The 21,341-nt window shown below is 54.0% G+C and overlaps 1 protein-coding gene across 1 annotated transcript in view; it reads right to left on the bottom strand.

The window, feature by feature from the left end:
- Window positions 1–21,341, bottom strand: part of SRRM4 (serine/arginine repetitive matrix 4) — a 167,239-nt gene that overhangs the window by 44,110 nt on the left and 101,788 nt on the right. Inside the window, exon 2 of the mRNA XM_008272320.5 lies at window positions 109–255. Within this exon, the coding sequence (XP_008270542.3) occupies window positions 109–255 (147 nt within the window). The remainder of the gene's footprint in view (window positions 1–108; window positions 256–21,341) is intronic.

Below are 21,341 nucleotides of genomic sequence, written 5' to 3'. Positions count from 1 at the left end.
AGGAACTTGCAAAAGAGAGGGAGAAGGTGGTGAGAGGTGAACTACATTTCTGTGGCTTCGGCCTGAACGTCCTCGCGGGACTGGAGGGGAAAGGGGGCAGCACCTCACCTGCGCGTTCCCGCAGGCCCCAGATCCCGGACGGCCTTGTCTCTCTCCCAGCTGTTGGTGGCCAAGGCCTCCGTGGCCAGATGCTGACCCGGCTTTTCTGGGGGCCCATCCTGGGCTGGGACTGTGGGGCCGCTCTGGGGTTCTGTCCTACAGGGAAATAAAAAGGAGGCAAAAGCGTTAGGATGCACAGAGCCACTTGACGTCAGTTAAACACACACAGACGTCCTACTGCTTCCTTGGCAGTTAGGCGAGATCAGGGGATGATCTCTGGCCAGCGGTCTCGGAGCGGGAGTAACGTCTGTCATTTCCAAGTTCAAGGAAATTGGGATACATGTGCCTTCCTCGTCACAATGACTTTGGAGGTACAGATTCTGAAAGACAAAGCTGCTTGAGGCAGGAGCAAAGGTGCCCGAACCACATCAAACTCTGCAGGAAAGAAACAGAGCGGAGCCATGCAAAGGGAGGGGCTTGCTTGCTGCTGCAGCCCCACCCATCGCAGCCTCACCCAATCACAGGAAGAGGCTGGAACCAGCATTTGACTTCCTTTCTCAAGACGATTGGAGACCACGCCTGATAGAATCGGCTCACTCTCCCCCATTGCCGTTTATATTCCGTTCCTCTGCCTTATCTGTGCTCCCTTTCAACGCCCCCCCCCCCCCCCCCCGCTTTCAATAACCTGCGGTCAATGGCAGCTTCAAAGTATTACATGGAAAATACCAGAAAAGGACAATTACTAAGTTTTAAAGAGTGGACCATCATGGCGTCTCAGGCTGGCTCCATCCCGTCCAGGACGTGGGTCATCTCTGTCAAGTGCATCCGGTGACACACATTACCCACCCGTCAGTCATTAGCAGCCACTTTCATTATCAGGTCAACTGCCATGGCATCACGTGATCCTGCTCAAGGGCTCTTATTTTACTGAACGGCCGCCCTGAAGTCCAAGCGCAGCGATGCTAGCCAGACGGAAATGCCCCAGAGAAGCTCTGGAGTGCTTCCTCTATGTGAAAACGCACAATTACACTAAGATATTTTGAGCGAGTCCACATTCACGTAAGTTTTATTACTATATATATATATTTACAGGCAGAGTGGACAGTGAGAGAGACAGAGAGAAAGGTCTTCCTTTGCCGTTGGTTCACCCTCCAATGGCCGCCACGGCTGGCGCACCGCGCTGATCCGATGGCAGGAGCCAAGTGCTTCCTCCTGGTCTCCCATGGGGTGCAGGGCCCAAGCACCTGGGCCATCCTCCACTGCACTCCCGGGCCACAGCAGAGAGCTGGCCTGGAAGAGGGGCAACCGGGACAGAATCTGGCGCCCCGACCGGGACTAGAACCCCGTGTGCCGGCGCCGCAAGGTAGAGGATTAGCCTAGTGAGCCACGGCGCCGGCCACAATATATTGTTACACGATTGTTCTATTTTATTATTATTGCTGGTAATCTCTTATCGTGCCTAAATTTTAAATTGCACCTTATCATAGGTATTTATGTAGAGGAAGAGCCATAGTAAATACAGTGTGGTACTATCTGTGGTTTCAGGCATTCCCTGGGGCACGTATCCCCTGTGGATGAGGGGTCAGTTAGCTTTGATTTTATTTTTTCATGAACTAAACCTCCGGTCTGGTGTCCTTAACAGGGAACAGCAGTTCCTATGCAGGCTTGAAGTTGCCTCCTCTGCCATAGACAGGGGATGCAAATAACGCTTAGTGCAGGTGCCTGTGAGCCCTGGCGCTCTCTGTCTCACAATGGCAGGAGAAGGGCTTTGAAGAGCCCGTCGCTCGTTCCTGGATTCTAACCTGGAGGAGCCAGGCCTGTGAGGGTCACACGTGTACGTGGCCCCATCCAGAGAGCACGGCTCCCTGCCCACCCTGCCTTGGGATCTCAGGTCAAACACAGATCAAAGGTATTAGCATTTCTAATGCAGCCAGTGCATCAGGATTGGTTTTATGACTCAGGATGAATGCATCCGATAAGCCCCTTGCTCCTTAGGGCTTCCAGGAGGGCAAGCCAAGCCCAGTCAATACTAAAGGAAAGACAGAAAAACACATCCATCTCTGTCAGCCGCTTCTCGGAGCATCTTCAGAGGCGGAGCAGGGAGACACTGCAAGGCCAGGAGGGGCTGAGACTCCAGGCAGAGCTCCCGGTCCTGCGCATTGCCAACTCCGTGCCTTGAGAACTCCTTTCCGTCGTGCTCAGCCTCGGTTTCTCCAAACTCCCCTACCCACTTCTCCTACTCTGAGGGCTCCACTTCCATGCCTCTGTTGCAGCCCATCTGTCCTCGTGGAGTTCTCTCCTGGCTGTTACCAGACCACTCAGAGCTTGCAGATCTGCTAAGCCCCCAGCAAGGCAGGTGGGCATCTCCCCACACTGCCCTGGACCTGAGCCCAGCTGCATTCATGAGTCCCCTTTCCCCAGGTGCCTACAGTGTGTCCAGGCCATTCTAGGTGTGGAGATGCAGGGAGCAAGACAGGGATGTCTCCTATGACCACGACGCTTACATCTGAGATGGAAGAGTAGACAATAAATACATAAGGACAAACCAATATGGCTTGTAAACACATAAGGTTAAAATACAGCTTGCTTAATGCTAATAAATCATGGTGAGAATGAAACAGCATGTAGGACCAGCGATGAGAGGAGGTGGTTGCTCTCTCAAACACAGGGATCAGGGAAGCACTTTATGAGTGCAAGGGAGTGGAGGTTTGAAGGATCAGGGACTAATCTTGACCTGCAGGTGACATAGGTTCTTTAGCTTTCTTGCCATCAGCAATTGGAACTGGACTTCTTTTCTGGTGAATGCTGGATGGGCTTAGTGACTCACTTTTAATGGACAGAATGTTGTACTTGTGATAATATGTCATTTTTAAGACTAGGTCAGAAAAAGGCACCTTCCACCTTGCTCTCTTCCCTGGGAAAGCCAGTCACCATGTTGTGAGGCCCTGGACAGCCCTACGGAGAGGCCCGTGTGCAGAAGCACTGGAGCCTCCGGCCAACAGCCAATGCCAGCTTGCCAGCCCTGATTGTGAAACACCTTGAACCTGGGCCCTCCAGCTCCACCCAAGCCTTCAGATGAGCCTGCGGCTTCTACCTACATCAGGCCACAGCCTCCTTGAGGGATGGTGGGCCAGAGTTAGCCACCCAAATTCCTGACTCCCAGAAACCAGGGAACACCCGAACTGCTGATTGCTGTTTTCAGTCACAAAGGCTTGGGGGTGATCGAATTCACGGTGAAATACAACTTCTGTGCAGGAAGTGGGAAGTGTATGTCAGGCAGGAGGAAGAGCAAGTTCAAAGACGGTTAGCATGTACAAGGAGCAGCGAGCAAGGGCCAGAGTAGAAAGAGGAGAGACCAGGGTCAGGGCATTGTAGGTCATGGGGTGCAAAGCCTACTGACCAGAGGAGTGATAGGTGTGGCTTGTATTTTATAAAGATCATTCTTGCGGTTGAGGGACGCTAGACTGAGAGAGGGAAAGAGCAGAGACAGTGGTGCCATGGTAATGGTTCCAGCTCAGATCAGCGCTGCAGCAACGGAGGCGATGAGATGGGGCTGGAAATGAATACATTTTCAAGGTGCTGACTGCTTGTGGTTAAACGAGGAAAGTAAGGACACAAGGGGCAGGGAGGAGGAGTTGTGGGTGAGACCCCAAGGGGTTGAGCCCCATGAACTGGATGGAGGGAGTCACATGACTAGATGGAGGTGGTAGGGCAGGAAGAAAGCTTTCGGGTTTAGCTAACCCTCTTTCTTCCTTCCTTCCTTCCTTCCTTTCTTTCTTTCTTTCTTTCTTTCTTTCTTTCTTTCTTTCTTTCTTTCTTTCTTTCTTTCTTTCATTTTGACAGGCAGAGTTAGACAGTGAGAGAGAGAGAGACAAAGGTCTTCCTTTTTCCATTGGTTCACCCCCCAGTTCACCCCTGAAGTGGCTGCTACGGCTGGCGCATTGCAGCCAGCGTGCTGCGCCGATCCGAAGCCAGGAGCCAGGTGCTTCTCCTGGTCTCCCATGCGGGTGCAGGGCCCAAGCACTTGGGCTATCCTCCACTGCACTCCCGGGCCACAGCAGAGAGCCAGACTGGAAGGGGAGCAACTGGGACAGAATCAGCACCCCAACTGGGACTAGAACCCAGGGTGCCGGCACCTCGGGTGGAGGATTATCCTAGTGAGCCACAGCACTGGCCAGTTAACTCCCTTTCTAGGACATTCCAGTCCCTTTGCTACTCTTCCTGAAGCCCCCAACAATGTATATGGCTGGCATTCAGTCATCATGTCTCACACCAGGCTATGAGCTCCCTGAGTGTAGGTCTTACTGCTCCAGAGCTGCTGCTTAGTTAGCACTGCGTAGTATTTGCCCAATAAGCAGATGGATTAGCAAAAGAGAACACTCATTTCAGAAAGTTAGGCAGAGCTTCTGAGCTGCTCTGAACTAATTCTTTCACGTCACAGTTGGAGGGAATGGTGGCCCAAAGACGCTAACCGCTCCAGCCCATGCCTCAGCCAATGTCTTTCTTACATTTAGAAGAGTGACCATGTGGTGCCCAAGAGAGCCTTGATTGGCAGCCACATCAAGCAGGATTTGGGATTCCCTGGCAGCATTATGGGAAACCAAGACACAAATGTATACCAGCAGCAACCTCATGGCAGACAGAAACCGAGTCCGACGTGGGGCAGAGTTATGTGGGGAGCGGAATGGGTCTTGGGTGGGAGGTCTCAGTGCCTTGTCTGATGGAGGGAGTAGGGGTATCGGTTATCTCAAGCATAAGGAGAGCTGGTGGCTGCCACTCCCGCGGCACGGGAGACCAAGGCCTCCTGCATCATTGCCAGCGGCAGGACTCAGAATCAGAGATGGAGAGGAGAGACTGACAATGGTTTGCCGAGGAAGAGCTGCCATAATTCATATAGCTGCACACTCCTTGAAGTAGTAGATTGCCCTTTTTCTCTAATAGGAGTACTGGCTTCACCTTTCTGGTCTAGGGTACCCCCTTGAGATTTCGTAATCAAACAGCAGAAATATAATGAATTCTACCAGGCAGACAGGAAGTGCCAGAGCGAGGAGGGAGGGAATCTTCCCTCTTAATGCAATAGAATAAGATCCTTCTTCCAAGATGTTCCAACACATTGCTTCTCAGCTTCCTTAAAACTGAGCGGGACTTGGGGAGGACGCAGTTCAGGGTTTCGTAAGCCCTGACGCAGTATCAGAGGGCCCCAAAGAACTCGTGAGATCCCGTTCCAGCTCTTACAAGTCAGGGTCTCAAAGGAGCACAACTCAGAATCTTGCATCTTAAAAAAAAAAAAAAACAGCCTTGTATAGCATCAAGAATAAAATCCAAACGGATTACCAAGACCAAAAGGCGCTGCGTGATCTGGTCTCTGCCCTGCTCCAAGTCCTGTCTCCTGCTTTTCCCTCTGTCCCCTGCCCTGCTGTAGTCACAGGGCCCCCTTGCTGTTCATCGAATGAGTCAAACACTTCTCTGCCTCATGCCCTTTGCTCTGGCTGCTCCCTCCCCCTGGCAGGCTACTCTCCCAGCTCTGTGCACGGCCAGCTCCTTCTCAGTCAAATGTCACCCTCTCGGGGAGGCCTCCCTCAACACCCCCATCTCATCCTGTTCCCTTCTTCACCTCTGGAAGGAACCACAGTGGCCTGTCCTGTTCCTCCCTGAAATGATGGCTTTGTATGTTTGTGTGCCAGTCTGTTGTCCTCTGGGCAGCAGTGTCAGCTTCGTGAGTCGGGGACTGGCCTCTCGTCCCCACACCGAACCCTCGGAGGAACAGTGCCTGACGCCATGCACGCTATGGCTCCACAGGTGTTGGTTGCATGGATGAATGAGTAAGCGTGTGGATGAGCACATGCACTCTGCCGCGGATCCTGGGAGGGAAGCACAGGGCAGACCCAACCTCTTATACATAAAGCAGCAGAGATCTCAGGAGGCGGCACACAGCACCTCGGTGGGATCGGATGCCCCCAGCCAGCCTCCTTCCCACTCTTCTGCTCTGCATTTTTCCCTAGGAAGAACCCCGTGTTCCATCTCTGCCGAGGAGTCCCGTGTTGTTCACCACATAGCTCTTCAGTGTTGCATAAAAAAATACTTAAAAGAAGGCGAGATCTTCAGGGGACAGCTGGAACAGTGGAGTCAAGGGCCAGCGCACTCCACTTCGCAGAGCGGCGGAAGGAGCCACCAGTGCCTGATTCCTCACATTTCTCCCCCCACCCCCCCAACTCCTTGTTCCTGCTAATCAGCGACCTGGAGCTTAGATGCGGCTGTCCGTCGTCATGGCAACCAGCAGATTCCAAGCCTCTGATAAGAGTCGGGGCTGAACTTCCAGCGAAACTCTCCAAGATGCCTGGCTCCCCGGCGGCTTCCCCCACTTCCTCCATCAAGGTGTCTGCTCCCCAGGCTGAGCTGCCAACTGCCCCCCATCCCCAAAGTGCTCATTTGGCCCAGGGTTGAGAGCAGAGTCTCATGCCCCCAGCACGGAGGGGCATCAGAGGCAGTGTTGGAGTGGAAGGGCTCCAGGTGCAGCCTACCTCTGTGCAGAATGGGGAAACTGGGGACTCACCCGTGGCCACACAGTGACTCACACCAGAGCCCTGGCTGGAACCACTGCCCACTGCCTTCCCAGTCCACTGCTCCTGTCCCTTGACCATAACGGGAGCTGGCACTCACCAAGCACCTTCTCCCTGCCGGGCTCCAAGCTAAGTACTTCTCGCTCATTGCCTCATGGGAGCTTCCCAGGTACTGCCATCCCCACTGTGCAGATGGAGAAGCTGAGACTTAGAGATGCTGTGTGGCCAGAACACAGCTGCCCTGCCTATGTATATAGCAGTCAACAGAGAACAAAGGAGAGAGATCCGGGAAATATTCTGAAAATACAAGGGAGTGCTAAGCGGCGGCACAGGTGAGTCTTGGTTGGTGGGGACTCACCTTAGCTGTTTGGAGAGGATCTGAACCTCGAGGTCTGGCCTGGGTCTTGTATTCCACAAAGGGAAGTGACACGTGGCCACGGATCCAGGACAGCTTCACCCCATCAGAAACTCCTCCCATGAGTGGCTCTTTGTTCCCTTCCCATCCCCCTCTCCTCCTTCCCTCCCTTCTTTCCTTTCCCCCTTCCTTTCAAGATTTTATGTTATTTGAGAGGCAGACAGAACTCCCATCCACTAGTTCATTCCCTGGACATCTGCATTGGCTGGGGCTGAAGCCAGGGACTCAAACCAGATGTCTGATATACCTCTGGGTAGACAGGAACTCAGCCAACAGAGCCATCACTGCTGCCTCCCAAGGTCTGTATTAGCAGGAAGATGGGATGAGGAACCAGGGCCTGGGATTGAGCTGAGGCACCCCAAAATCCTTTTTTTTTACAGGCAGAGTGGACAGTGAGAGAGAGACAGAGAAAGAGAGACAGAGAGAAATGTCTTCCTTTTGCTGTTGGTTCACCTCCAATGGCCACCTCGGCCAGTGCACCGTGCTGATCCGGAGTCAAGAGCCAGGTGCTTCTCCTGGTCTCCCATGCGGGTGCAGGGCCCAAGGACCTGGGCCATCCTCCACTGCACTCCCGGGCCACAGCAGAGAGCTGGCCTGGAAGAGGGGCAACTGGGGCAGAATCTGGTGCCCCGACCTGGACTAGAACCCGGTGTGCCGGCGCCACGGGCGGAGGATTAGCCTATTGAGCCACAGCGCCGGCCAAGGCACCCCAGCATCTTAACTGCTGGCCTAACTGCCTGCTCCGGGTGGTATGCGTTCCAATCCTGCATCTCAGCTGATGCTGACAACACTGTGCAATGCATGCAGCCTGGTGAACCTGCTTCCTTTGCATAGTTCAGGACACTGAACCTAGCAGGGCAAAGGGGCTTGCTTCCCACACAGGGCTTTTGCCCTGTGTTCTTCTGATACACCTGCACCCAGGGTTCTCAATGATCCATTCTTATCCATGCACTTGTCAGAGACTGCAAGTTTTGGTACAGAATAAAAATCCAGACTTATATGCTCACGATCTTACTATAAACTCCAAGATTCACCTTGGGGTGACGCAACTCAGGGACAACACAGATTGGGCTCATTTCTTCCTTGGCTCCTAGGACTTCAATTGGGCTGATATCTTGGTGGTCCAAGACTTTTTCTTTTCTTTTTTGTAAGAGATTTATTTTATTTATTTGAAAGACAGAGTTTGAGAGAGAGAGGGAGGGAGGGAGGGAGGGAGGGAGGGAGGGAGGGAGGGAGGGAGGGAGAGAGAGATCTTCAATTCGCTGCTTCACTCCCTAAATGGCTCTAACGGCTAGGGCTGGGCTGGGACAAAGCCAGGAGCCAGGAGGACCACCTAGGTCTCCCACATGGGTGGCAGGAGCCCAAGGACTTGGGTCATTTTCTGCTGCTTTCCCAAGCACATTAGCAGGGAGTTAAATTGGAAGTAGAGCAGCCTGGACTTGAATTGGCACCCATATGGGATGCCAGCATTGCAGGCAGCAGCTTAACCTGCTGTGCCACAGCTCTGGCCCCAGTCCAAGACTTCTTCAAGGTTAATCTAGTTAATTGAGTCTGTTACGGAGTAATCTGGCGGTGCTGCGACCCTTCGATCTGTGCTAATATGCAGGACAAAGCAGCAGTCTAAAGGGGGAAGACTGGGAACTCTACAGAGCTGCTGGGGGAGGTGTGATTTAGATGTGGGGGAAAGTTGTGCTCATTTTAGCCGACACTGGATGAGAAACAAGAGGGAGTTTTATGAGGCTGGCATTTCCCTCCTTATTCCCTCCATCATCCAACAGTTGTCTACGGAACAGCTACTTGGCATCGGATTCAAGGACCCAATAGTTACCAAGGGTAACCAAGAGTTGCTCAAGGATTTCTGCCCCAAGAATGGGATACAGATCCCTAAACTGGAAACCATAGTGTGGAATGGTAAATTCTCAGATACAGAGAAGCGTGGAGGGCGATGGAGCCACAGAGAGAGCATCTAACCCAGCCTGGGGTGGGCAGGTAGCCTTGAAGAGCTTTCAAAAAGATGCATGAAAGTGGAGCAGAAAGGATGCGTAAAGGCCTGGCACCACAACACAGAAGCGGACCTCTGTGTAACTGCAGAAGACGTGGTAAGTTAGAACAGAGGGCTGGGGTAGAGGGTATAAGGCAAGAGTTGAGACTGGGGAGGAGGACAATAGCCGGGTCTCTTATGGCCCCGAGGGCAGGTGCTTTTCAAGCCGTGTGTTCCCATGACTCACTGGGGAGTCCGGTGACTGCAGACACTGGGTCAGGTGCTCTGGGTGAGGTCTGTATTTCTCATCAACTCCCAGGTGATGCTGCTGCTCCACAAACCACATGTTGAGTAGCCAGACTGTAGGCTGTAATAGAGATTCGGACTTGATCTTACGGGTTGACCTACAGCCCTCCACCATGCTCTCTCTTCAGGCAACTGATGAGAAGGCTTAGTAATTCTTGGGGCTGAGCGAATGTGTGAGTATGTGTGTGCATGTGTGTGTTTGGGGGTAAACATTCTCATCTATCAATAATTGCCTGGTTCTCAAGGTCAGGTCAAAGAGCAATAGAACCATATGGAGAAAAATCAGCCCAGTATTTCTCACCCAGCTCTGCCAGGTAGGTCAGGCCCCAGCCTGCATGGGTTTCCAACTCTCATCACAGAACACATCCATCTACTGCCCTCCAATCAACCCCAAATCCAGCCAGTCATTTCTCCCTACACAGGCTGGTCTGTCAACTGCCTATTTGCAGTGAGGGATAAAACTGCTGGGAAGAGGATTGGTTTTGATTAGGCCTGCCTGAAATGCAGGCCGTCCTCAACTTGGGAATGGGCTGAATTCTAGAATGCCATGAGTTTCCACTTGAACAGGCTGCAAAAGGTAGTCTGTTGGGTGGTAGGGGGGAATCCACATGGGTCCTGCAGTCCTACTGACATGGGTGGGTTTGAGCTCTGGTTCTGCTGCGGCACCACCAGGATCGCAGCACTGACATCTCCTATCCCAGCTGAGGATTCCTTCTGGATCTTTCTCTCAGCTGGAATCGCAGACAGGGTTTGGATTTCTCTGGGGAGGGTGAGTTACTGATTATATTTTCTTGGATATAACGGCAAGGACCAAGCAAGTGAGAGCTTGGTGTTGGATGTAGTAGTTTTGGGGTGCCAGTTAGTCATTCCTGTGGGGACGGCAGGTGGGAGTGCAGAGAAGAGATCGGAGCTGGGGGATACGCTGGAGAGATGTTGGCCCTTGGACAATATTTAAAACCAAGAGACTTTGTGGGAGTAGGAGGGAGTGCCTGGCTGGGTTGGGTTGGGGAGGGGGAAGCTCTGATGGCATTGTAGCAAAGGGGTTTCAGAACTAAAAAAATGGCTTAATAGAGTGTCTAAAATATGCTCATGGGGAGGCGGACCGCTCACACTCATTGGTTCCGGGCAGCGATCCGTCTGCTGTCTGGACACTCCTCCATCCACTCTTCCCTCAGCCACACATCCACTCCTGGGCCTGTGGAGCATTGGGCTTCTGGTGGAGGCTCCTTTCAAGATGACCCAGGCATGAGTTCCTCCTTCAAGTTCATGGTCCAGAGGGAGTGGCAAGGCAGGTACATAAGAAACTCCAGAAAGGGGTGGGGAAGGAGCCGGAGAATGGAGGTGTCGTGAGTAGGGAGAAGGCACAGTTGCTAACAGCAGCAAGGCAGGTTACACAGAAAAGGCCAGGTCACCAGCCTGGGAGGAGAGTGAGTGAGACTCTGTCTGGCCACTCACTGATCTTGGGCAAGTCCTTCACCTCCCTGGTGAAGCCACCAGTCACATTCATCCCACAGGGCTGCTGTGAGGATGGGGTGAGATGGTGCATGCCCAGGGCTTAGGTAGTGCCTGGCTCACGATGCTGCTGCAAACCAGCCGCGCCACCCCAGCCGTCCTGTTTCCAGCCTGACAGTCTGTCTCGCTGCTGATTCTGATCGCCTTTCCCCAAACAGCCCCAAAGGATTCTGGGAAGGAACAGGGCAGGAGGGGGGTGGGGTTGTGGTGCTCTTGAGGATCCCGCAGGAGGCTCGGTTACCCAAGCCCCATCACTCCTTCAGAGCCTAGCAATGGCCCTTCCCCACTCCCTTCACTGTTCCGGCTTCTCTCAGGGATGTGGGTGTGCCCCCCCACCCAAAGCCACCAGCTGACCCTTTCCTCCCAGCAACTGCAGACGGGGTGCTTCTGAAAGCATGGTGCAGTTAGGACCGTGTGCACTTGCAGACCGCCCCACCCCCACCCCCCACCCCCGCCACACACACACACACTACTCTTACCCAAGGCAGGCACTTGGGAGAAAATCCCTAACAAGCAGAGAGAAGCCTCTGCGGAGATCTGGAGAGAGGACAGCCCAGCCCAGCCACAAATCTCGATGGCAGATGAGGAGCAGGCGGGAGCTCCTGAGGTCTGGGCTCGTTAGTTTTAAAATAACACGGCAGAGAAGTGAGATAAAGGGCTTCAGTGGGGGAAGCTGTCAGACACCTCGCCTCACGCTGTTGGAGCCCCAGAGGGGCCCCCTCTTCACTCCTCGCAGGTTACAAAAACCAAGATTACAGCTCGGGCACTCCGTGGCTGTGCTGCCAGATCACGGAGTCAGAGCTTGTTAGAGCCAGGCCAGCCCGGTGTCCCTGGAGGACGTCGAGTCTGATCGTGGGGAAGCTGTGGCCCAGAGGGGACAAGGGTGACACTCAAGGACACTGGATGACTTAGGGGCTGAGCAGGGACCACCACTCTGTTCCTCTGCAGCTCTTGGCCAGATCCGTATCCTTTTGACCAAGTTGGTATGAGTGTTGGCTGCCAATGCCTCGTGGGTACCCCCTTCCACAAGGACATACCACCACTGCTCGGGGGACAGCCCACAGCCGATGACTGATATCACAGTACAAAAGACCTGCCCCCTTGACTCAAGCAGAGACCCACTGTAGGGTACACAGCTGTGTGTGTGTGTGTGTGTGTCTTGTTCAGCCAGGGATCAAGTTCAGGTTCAACTCCAGTTGAAACCACATCTTTCCATAGCTTCCCCTCCTCCTTTGTCCTAAGAGTGCATCCTCAATAAGCTATGTGCACTCCAGTCTCTGTCCCAAGCTTTATTTTTTGTGGATCCTGCCTAAGACAAAGACCCAGACCAAGTTCTCCTCTACCAAACTACTGAATGCAAAATAATGGTCAAGCATTGTGCGAACTTGGGTCAGACAGATTTGGGTTCCGATCTCTTCTTCACTGCTTCTTGCATGTGTGATCCACGGGAAGTTACTCAATATCATAGAGCCTTGGATTTTTTCACTTGAGGATGGGAAATGTTAATGGGGACATGAATATCACCTGCCTCTTAAAGTGGAAGTGAAATGCTTAGTACATTTCTCAGATGCCTAATAAATGCTCAGGGTATGTTATTTGATGATGATGGTGATGATGGTGATGATGGTGATGATGGTGATGATGGTGATGGAACGATGAATGGAGAGGTTGCTTCCTGCCAACGTCACCAATCAACAGAAAGCTCTCAGAAGGCTCCACCTCTGCAGCCCCAGCACCAATCACCAGCGAGCTTTCAAACCACGCCCCTCCCATTCACCCTCCTTGAGGTGCATCCCACAGGCTCAATCCCTCCCCTTCTGCATCCCTGACAAGGAACCCCTTGGGGGAGGGGGAGCGCTGCAGGTGGGAGGCCTCTGGCTTTTCAAGGAAGCAGCTGCTTCTCAACGCTGGCCCAGGCATCCGGCTGTCCCCCACCTGGAGGAAATGGCTCCTCTGTGGTGATTCTGGATAGCAAGTTGAGGAGAAAGGTCTGTCCCTCCATGGGGACTTTTATCTGCTTTCTAAAAGTCAAACCCATTACCTCAGGATTGCCGGTTTATTAGAGAGCTTTATCTTTATTAGGAGTCGGCTGCACGATTGTCTTCCACCAACTTTGATGGCTTCCCCTTGGCTCCAAGGGGAGGTGAGGTGGGGGTCGTGGCGGGAACAGGCTGGGATGTCTCAGGACAGCTCCCTCCCACATGGACAGAGTGATGTCTCCACACAACGGGCAGGGACTGAGCAATCCGGAGCCTCCAGGGCCTTCAGACGTGGGCAGAGTGAGCGGGGAGGCTGGCTCTCCTGCGTTCCAGCTGGGAACTTGGGCGACTCACTTCCCGTCTCCTGCAGCCCGGAGATAATGCTGGTGTCCGGCTCACAGAGACACGCCAAGCGCTTCACTCCGTCCCTGGCGCTGAGGAAGCACTTAATCAGCGTGAGCTGTCACTGTCACTGTCAACAGCCTTGGAGACACAGTGTCCCAACCTCTCTGTCCCTGCTCTGGCTGAGCCCTCTGCCCTGCCTGCCCACTCCACTCTCCCCTGCCCGGACAAGCCTCACCCATCCTTCAAGCCTCACCTCAACCGCCACACTGCCCTGTCCTGACCCTGCACTGCCCTTGGCCCTGTAAGAACACATTCTGCACTCCCCATGCCCCGGCATCTCTGTAAAGCCCTCCGGGATATTCCTGCACAACCTCGGGGGAGGCTTCTTCATTTACTGAAGCCTCAGTTTTCTCATCTTAACAATGGAGACAGCGGGGCGGGTACTGTGACACAGCAGGGAAAGCCACTGCTTGCGATGCCAGCATCCCACATGGGCACTGGTTCGTGTCCCAGCTGCTCCACTTCTGATCCAGCTCTCTGCTAATGGCCTGGGAAAGCAATGAAAGATGGCCCAAATACCTGGACCCCTGCTACTCATGTGGGAGACCTGGGGGAACCTCCTGGCTCCTTTGGCCCGGCCCAGCCCTGGCTGTTGCAGCCACCTGGGGGTGTGATTAACAGATGGAAGATCTTTCTCTCTCTCTGTAACTCTTTCAAATAAATAAATCTTTTAAGAAATGGAGATTGCAATCCCTTAAGGACGTATTGCAATGGCTGTGAGAGACATGTCTGCATTAAGCAATGCACACTGTCTTATTGTTATAATTACTGCAGTTCTTAGGGAAACAGGCTTGGTAGCTCCAGTGGCAGAAAGAATATGCGTGACAAGCAGCCTTGTCGATTATCTTTTCTGCGATCATCTTTGGGGAGTGCATGACTCCCAGAATCTCCTGAGGAGCCTCAAGTTGGGGGACTGGCTCCCGTACACTCCGCAGACCCTGTCCAATTCCAAGATCTTTGTGAACCACTTCCTTCTCGAGGTCTAGGACACACCCTCTTTATACTTCTTTGTGAACCTATTCAGGGGTGGCACAGTAGGGCCCAGAACCCATTATTTCATTTGCGTTCTGTAATAAGCTCCAGGGGTGAGTGTTGTAAGGGTTGCTTTTAGATGGGGCTATAAAGGCTCAGAGAGGTACAGCGACTTACTGAAGGACACACAGTGAGTAAGTGAGGAAGCCAGGAGCTTTCTGACAACTGTGGCTGGGCGCACCGGCCTGCAGATGGAGACGGCTCCACAATCTCAATGGACCGTGTGCACACAGCTTTTAATGTAGCTGTGTCCCTGTCCACGGCTGACCGTGTCTCCACCTCCCGCAGGCTGACTGGTGCTTGGTCTCCCACCCAGGGCCTTGCCTGCTCCCAGTTCCTCGGCAGCTGTCTGCACAGCCTATTGACCAAGACATTCAATCAATCAGCCGGCTTGCTCTGACAGCTAAAAAACACCCCGTCCACCAATTTTCCCTCCAGCGCCTTTCTGAAGACCATGAAACCTCACTAATTTGGAATCTGCAATGATTTCTGACACAGAACCGACATTTCTCATTTTGGTTTGAAAATGAAAAAAAGTCTGAATGAAGTGTTATCACCCAGGCTCCTGGGGCTCAGGGACCTGGCAGCCCGAAGTCCTTGTCCACACTGCTTTCCTCTGCATTCCTGCTCCCGACCTCTTTTCATTCATTTATTTATTTTGAATGTATTTTTTAAGGAGTACAAATTTCATAAGTACAACTTCAGGAATATACTGATTCTTCCCACCAACTCCCACCCACACACCCACCCCTCCTCCTCCTCCCTCTGCCCTTCGCAGTCCCATTCTCCATTAAGATTCGCTTTCAATTAACTTTGCACGCAGAAGACCGACTCCATAATAAGTAAAGATTTCAACAGTTCACACACACACACACGCACAACTGTTTGAGAACTAGTTTTACAGTTAATTCTCATAATACAGCTCATTGAGGATAGAAGTCCTGCATGGGGAGTTGGTGCACAGTGGGTCTTGTAGTTAATTTAACAAGCAACACTCTTTTTTATTTTTTTATTTTTTTTATTTATTTATTTGAAAGTCAGAGTTACACAGAGAGAGAAGGAGAGGCAGAGAGAGAGAGAGAGACATAGAGAGAGAGAGAGAGATCTTCCATCCGATGATTCACTCCCCAATTGGCCACAACGGCTGGAGCTGCACCAATCTGAAGCCAGGAGCCAGGAGCCTCTTCCGGGTCTCCCATGTGGGTGCAGGGGCCCAAGGACTTGGGCCATCTTCTACTGCTTTCCCAGGCCACAGCAGAGAGCTGGATTGGAAGTGGAGCAGCTGGGACTCAAACCAGCGCCCACATGGGATGCCGGTCCTCCAGGCCAGGGCGTTAACCCTCTGTGCCACAGCACTCGCCCCAACAATCAGCACTCTTATGTATGATGTCAGTGACCACCTGAGGACCTTGACATGAGCCGCCTCAGCTATGGAAGCCTTTTGAGTGCACAAATCTGACTCCTGACCTCTTTCATCTGCATCCATCCATTTCATCACACCATTATCAATGCTGGCACCTTGGAGAGGCACAGAGCACTAATCAAGTGCCAAACACGGTTTGCAGTGCTTGGTCTTGGCATAATCCTCACTGCAATTATTTATCGTTGATGCAGTCATCAACCACATTCCACCAGGAAAGAACCCGAGCCAATGGGTGAGCTCACTGATAGGAGGCTAAGCCCTATGCCACCATGCTTCTTGGATGGGCACCATGGGGACCACTTATGATTCCTCCAAGCCCTAGAATGGATGGCCTTTCTTTTCCATTCAAGCCATACCCAATAACAATGCAAGGGCGGATGCTTTCATCCATGAAAATGAAGATGCGCCGTTGAACATTCACAAAGGTAAGACCACTCCGGGCTTCTGCCAAAAGGTAGATGCCACAGGGCCTTTTCACATGACAGAGACTGTGCACAGCTTCCTGGTTGGTTTGTTTCTTATGTCTCCTTCCAGCACAGAGCAGACCCGGAATAGGAAGCAACCAGAGCTGTGCCTAAATGATGGGGACCGCTTGTGAATCTTCCACATCTCCCACTGTGAACCTCCGAGAGGACCGTGTAATGGGGGAAGACAGGTTTGTGTCCTTCCAGGGCTGTGCAACTAGTGTGTAGAGCCAGGGTTTGAAACTCAATAGCTAAAGCTACCTCCAGACCTCAGTCATTATGGACACTGCTGAGTGGCAGGCATGGACATATCAAAAGAAGCCAGTCACGAGGCATTGAGGAGAATCTTTCTGAGGTTTAAAGCCCTGTTTAGGGGCATTGGTTAACCTTTGGGACCCACCATTTAGCCAGAGTTCTGGTTTCTTCCTGTTCCTATTTTGCTCTCTGCTGGTGGTAGAGATGAGAAACACACAACGAGGATGCTACACACAGACCCTGCTGTGCAAAAAGGCCCTGTGGCATCCTTTGGCCTCAGCACACAATGGAGCATCTTTGTTTTCATGGATAAAAATATTGGCCACTCTGATGGTGCTGGGATATGGTTTGAGTGGGAAGAAAAGGCCCATCCCACTCAGAACGAGTCACAGTGGTAGCCTGATGCCATCAGTTGCTGATGCCACTGGTGAGGGAGAGACAGAGCTTTGGTTTCTTGTTCAGCTGTTTCTCAGCCCCTTATGTGAGCTGCAGCCTGGAGCAAGGCTGGGGGATGTGGAAGAATGGAAGCACCCTGCCCCCCTCCCAGGACAGCATGTTTGTGGCCATGTTTTACTTCCTCCCAGCTGAGAGTGTGCGTGAGGGAGGTGGAGCCTGGGGCAGGTGCTCTCCAGAACCGCATGTGTCATGGAGGCAGGTCTTTATGACTAGGGCAAGCACACAACACTTTGTCTAAACTGGGCCACTTGGGAGATCAAACGAGATGCTGACCATAAGCCTTCAGGGATGTGCGGTCATTGTGGCCATGAGCCGTTCCTGACCTTGAGGTTAAATCCCTGCTCCGCTGCTTCTCCTCGTGGAAGTCCAACAGGCTGCCCAAACTGTGTCCAAACCTCACCGAATCGCTTGCCCTACCACCTGCTCTCTGGCTCTGCCTTCTCCACCTGGCCATCCCCTCCATCCTCCTTCTCACTCTCCCACACCCCACCCTTCAGCAAATCTTGACCATGCTAACCCCAAAGCATGCCAGCATCTGTCTCCTTCTCTCCATCTCCACGGCCACCTCCTGCCGCAAGCTGCCACCACCTTTCACCCAGATGACGTCACAGCCTCCAGAGCAGCTTCGTGCATTCGCCTAGGCCCCGCCCACCATGCCCTCCGCACAGGAGCCAAGGCTGTCTTCCTAGAGCACAGAGCCCATCATGGCGTTCCCTCCTGTGGAGCCCCTGAGAAGCAACACCCAGCTCCTCAACACAGCTGTCAGAGGTCTTCAAGGTCTAGTCCAAAGCCGTCTTTCCTGGCTGCATCTCCCTCACGGCACTCCAGCCATTCAAAGGCCTTGCAGGGCTCCCTAGTGGCTGCTGGGCCTCGGCTGGCTTTGCTCTCCCTGCTAGGTGCAGCGGAGGGTGGAACTCAAGGGCACAGGCTGGAGCCAGACCGGCAGGTTCCAGCCCTAGGGCTGCCATCCTGTGACCAGGAGCAACTGCCTTCACTCTCTGGGCTTCAGTTGTTCACCTTTAAGGTGGGGGTGACAGCAGTCCTACCTCCTAGGGTAACTGGGAAGATTAACAGTGAGTATGTGGGCCGGCGCCGCGGCTCACTAGGCTAATCCTCCGCCTAGTGGCGCCGGCACACCGGGTTCTAGTCCTGGTCGGGGCGCCGGATTCTGTCCCGGTTGCCCCTCTTCCAGGCCAGCTCTCTGCTGTGGCCCGGGAGTGCAGTGGAGGATGGCCCAAGTGCTTGGGCCCTGCACCCACATGGGAGACCAGGAGAAGCACCTGGCTCCTGCCATCGGACCAGCGCGGTGCGCTGGCCGCAGCGCGCTGGCCGCAGTGGCCATTGGAGGGTCAACCAACGGCAAAGGAAGACCTTTCTCTCTGTCTCTCTCTCTCACTGTCCACTCCTGCCTGTCAAAAAAAAAAAACAAAAAACAAAAAACAACAGTGAGTAAGTGGACAGCTCTTGGAATGGTATCAGGCACCAAGTAAGTGTCTGTGTTTAGGAATGAAGGAGTGGCATCATTCGCTTTGCTTCCTTCAACTTAACCACCTCCTGTGCATTTCCCAGACTTAACCGGGACATCACCCCCAGCACGAAGCCTTCCCTCACTATTAGACCTGCTGTATGCGGGCCATCCTCCTCCACGGCGGTTACCGGTCTGTTTAATTCCCTGCTTCCCTCCAGCAGTGTGCGAGCACTTGGGGCAGAGCCCCCGCCTTCTCCTCGGAAGGGCCAGGCCCACAGTGTGCCCTCAGTAAACATCACTGGGATGGGACACAGCCCCGTCAGGCCAGCCAGGGAGAAGTTCAGTGAGGGGCAGAGAGAGGAGGCGGCCAGCTGGCTAGGGCCAGTCCCGAGCCCCGGGATGCTGGCATCTAACAGGTGTTTCTGCAAGATGGGCAGGGCCTGACGGGCAGACGGGTGCCCCCTGGATGCTGCGTGCAGGAGGGGAGTGTGCCTCTCGCCCTGGTTTCCTGCGGCAGTGCCCAGCAGTTCTCCCGCCTTCCAGGACACAGACTGCAGACAAAGCCCAAAGCCCTCGGCTTGCTGTTCGGGACCCTCCCCTCTCCCACCATGGATCTCCTTCTCTTCTCCTCCAGGTAATGACCTCCCTCACCAGTCAGTCCCCCCCCCCCCCAACTCAGGGAGCTGGGTTCAAACCCCAGCTCCGCAGCCCCAGGCACCACTCGTGCGGTCTCCCTGGGCCTCAGTTTCTGCACCAGCAAAATGGAAAGCATCTAAGTGCCTACTCCACGGGGCTGCGGCGAGGACTCAGCGAGGTGACCCGTCTCTGATGTGCATGGCATGTGCATGGTAAGGGCTCAGCAGTGCTCTCAAGACTTTATACAAGACCGGCGCCGCAGCTCACTAGGGCTAATCCTCCGCCTTGCGGCGCCTGCACACCAGATTCTAGTATCGGTCAGGGCGCCGGATTCTGCCCCGGTTGCCCCTCTTCCAGGCCAGCTCTCTGCTGTGGCCCGGGAGTGCAGGGGAGGATGGCCCAAGTGCTTGGGCCCTGCACCCCATGGGAACCAGGAGAAGTACCTGACTCCTGCCATCGGATCAGCGCGGTGAGCCAGCCACAGCGCGCCAGCCGCGGCGGCCATTGGAGGGTGAACCAACGGCAAAGGAAGACCTTTCTCTCTGTCTCTCTCTCTCTCACTGTCCACTCTGCCTGTCAAAAAAAAAAAGACTTTATACAAAAGTAATGAGTGGCTGGCATTGTGGCGCAGCAGTTAGAGCTGCCCACTGCAATGCCGACATCCCATATGGGTGCTGGTTTGAGTCCCAGCTGCTCCACTTCTGATCCAGCTCTCTGCTAATGGCCTGGGAAAGCAGTGGAAGATGGCCCAAGTGCTCGGGCCTCTGCATCCACAAAGGAGACCTGGAAGAAGAGCCTGGTTCCTGGCTTCAGGCTGGCCCAGCACTGGCTGTTGTGGCCATTTGAGGAGTGAACCAGTGGATGGATGGATGGATCTCTCTCTCTCTCTGTCTCTTTCTCTCTCTCTCTCTGTGTGTGTGTGTGTGTGTGTGTACCCTTCCCCGTAACTCTGCCTTTCAAATGAATAAAATCAATCAAGGAAAAGAACGAACCCAAACATCGTGTCTTGTTTGTGCTGGCCTGCCCACTCCCAGTGCCTTCTCCCTGCGCTCTGCTTGGCCGGGTCTTCCTTGTGGGGTCTTCTTGGGGTCTCTCCATGCCCCAGCTGTCCTTACCTCCACCAGCACAGGGCCAGGCCCACGGTGGACAGCTGGTGGTGTTCTGGGCCGCTGTACTGTCAGCCCAGCTCTGAGCACCGTCACTCTGAGCCTCAGCTGACTGGCCAGTGCTCCTGGCCATGTGGAAAAGAGGACCGTCCCCTAGCCGGCCTTAGAGAGGAAGATTCAGGGGCAAGACAGGTATCTGTGACACGAGCCTAGGATGGACTGGTGGGGAAGGCGGTCAGCGGGCAAAGCCAGCTCCCACTGAGGGCACTGGAGCTGAATCCCACTGGGGAGCTCCAGGAGCCAGTGTAGACCACACCCTTCAGAGTGATTCCACCTGAGCTCAAGGGAGCAGCGGGGCTATTTATCCTCTGGGCAGAAGCCTGCCCCAAAGGGCCCTTCCTGCCTGCCTTGTGGGTGGGCTTGGGGCACCTGACGCCCAGAGAGAACCCTCGGGCGAGGAGAGCACAGGTGCTATCTGTCGCTTCCCGTCTTCGTGGAGGAACGACACAGGACCCTGCGCTGTTCTTTCGTCTGCTCGGCCCTCCCCGGGTTTGCTGCTGGTTCTTCCCGGGTTGGCTACCGTCCCTTCCACCTCCGTGGAAGGGCGGTTCCCCCTGGCCACTTTCCCCACTTCCGCAGGGGAGCGGCACACCGCCGGCCGGCTCTCTCGGGGGCTGCACAGGTGTTCCCTCAGGTGTTCCCCTTAGATGTTCCTGGTGCATGCCGTCTCTCTCCTCTTTTATAGTCCTCCTCCGCCAATCCCAACTCGGCTGCCCACACGCCGAGTACGCTGCTCTCCTCCGATCAGGAGCAGGCCCTACAGTTTATTGGTTGAACTGGAGGCAGCTGTGTAGAAGCTGTTTTCTCCTCTCCCAGTCCATATTGTGGGAGAGCAGATGCATAGAATAAGTCTTAATTCCAGTAACTCAGTCCAGTCCGGGTTGCTCCCCACACTATCAGCCACGGTCGGGCTGACCCACTCAGAAGTGGGCACCAAGGGGATACACACAGGTCGGGCTACACTGGCTGCTCTGGCTGTGCTGCACCGAGTAGGGTCAGCACACACTGTCCGGGCAAAAGCAAAAACCTGACTTCCCTGCCACCTGCAAAAAGGGGCCCTGAGCTCTGGGAAACACCAAAATCCACTCCTCTGATCAAATTCCCCTCCTTCCTCCTGACCTCCTTCCCCTCCTTTCTCAGAGCAAAAGCTCAAGAAATAAGCACTCTTAGGGGTACAGAGGTCG

This window comes from Oryctolagus cuniculus, chromosome 21, assembly GCF_051225735.1.
Source record: "Oryctolagus cuniculus isolate XC-2025 breed Fujian yellow rabbit chromosome 21, ASM5122573v1, whole genome shotgun sequence".
NCBI lineage: Eukaryota > Metazoa > Chordata > Mammalia > Lagomorpha > Leporidae > Oryctolagus > Oryctolagus cuniculus.
The sequence above is the reverse complement of the archived record's forward strand: the minus strand, read 5'-3'. Positions and strand labels throughout refer to the sequence as shown.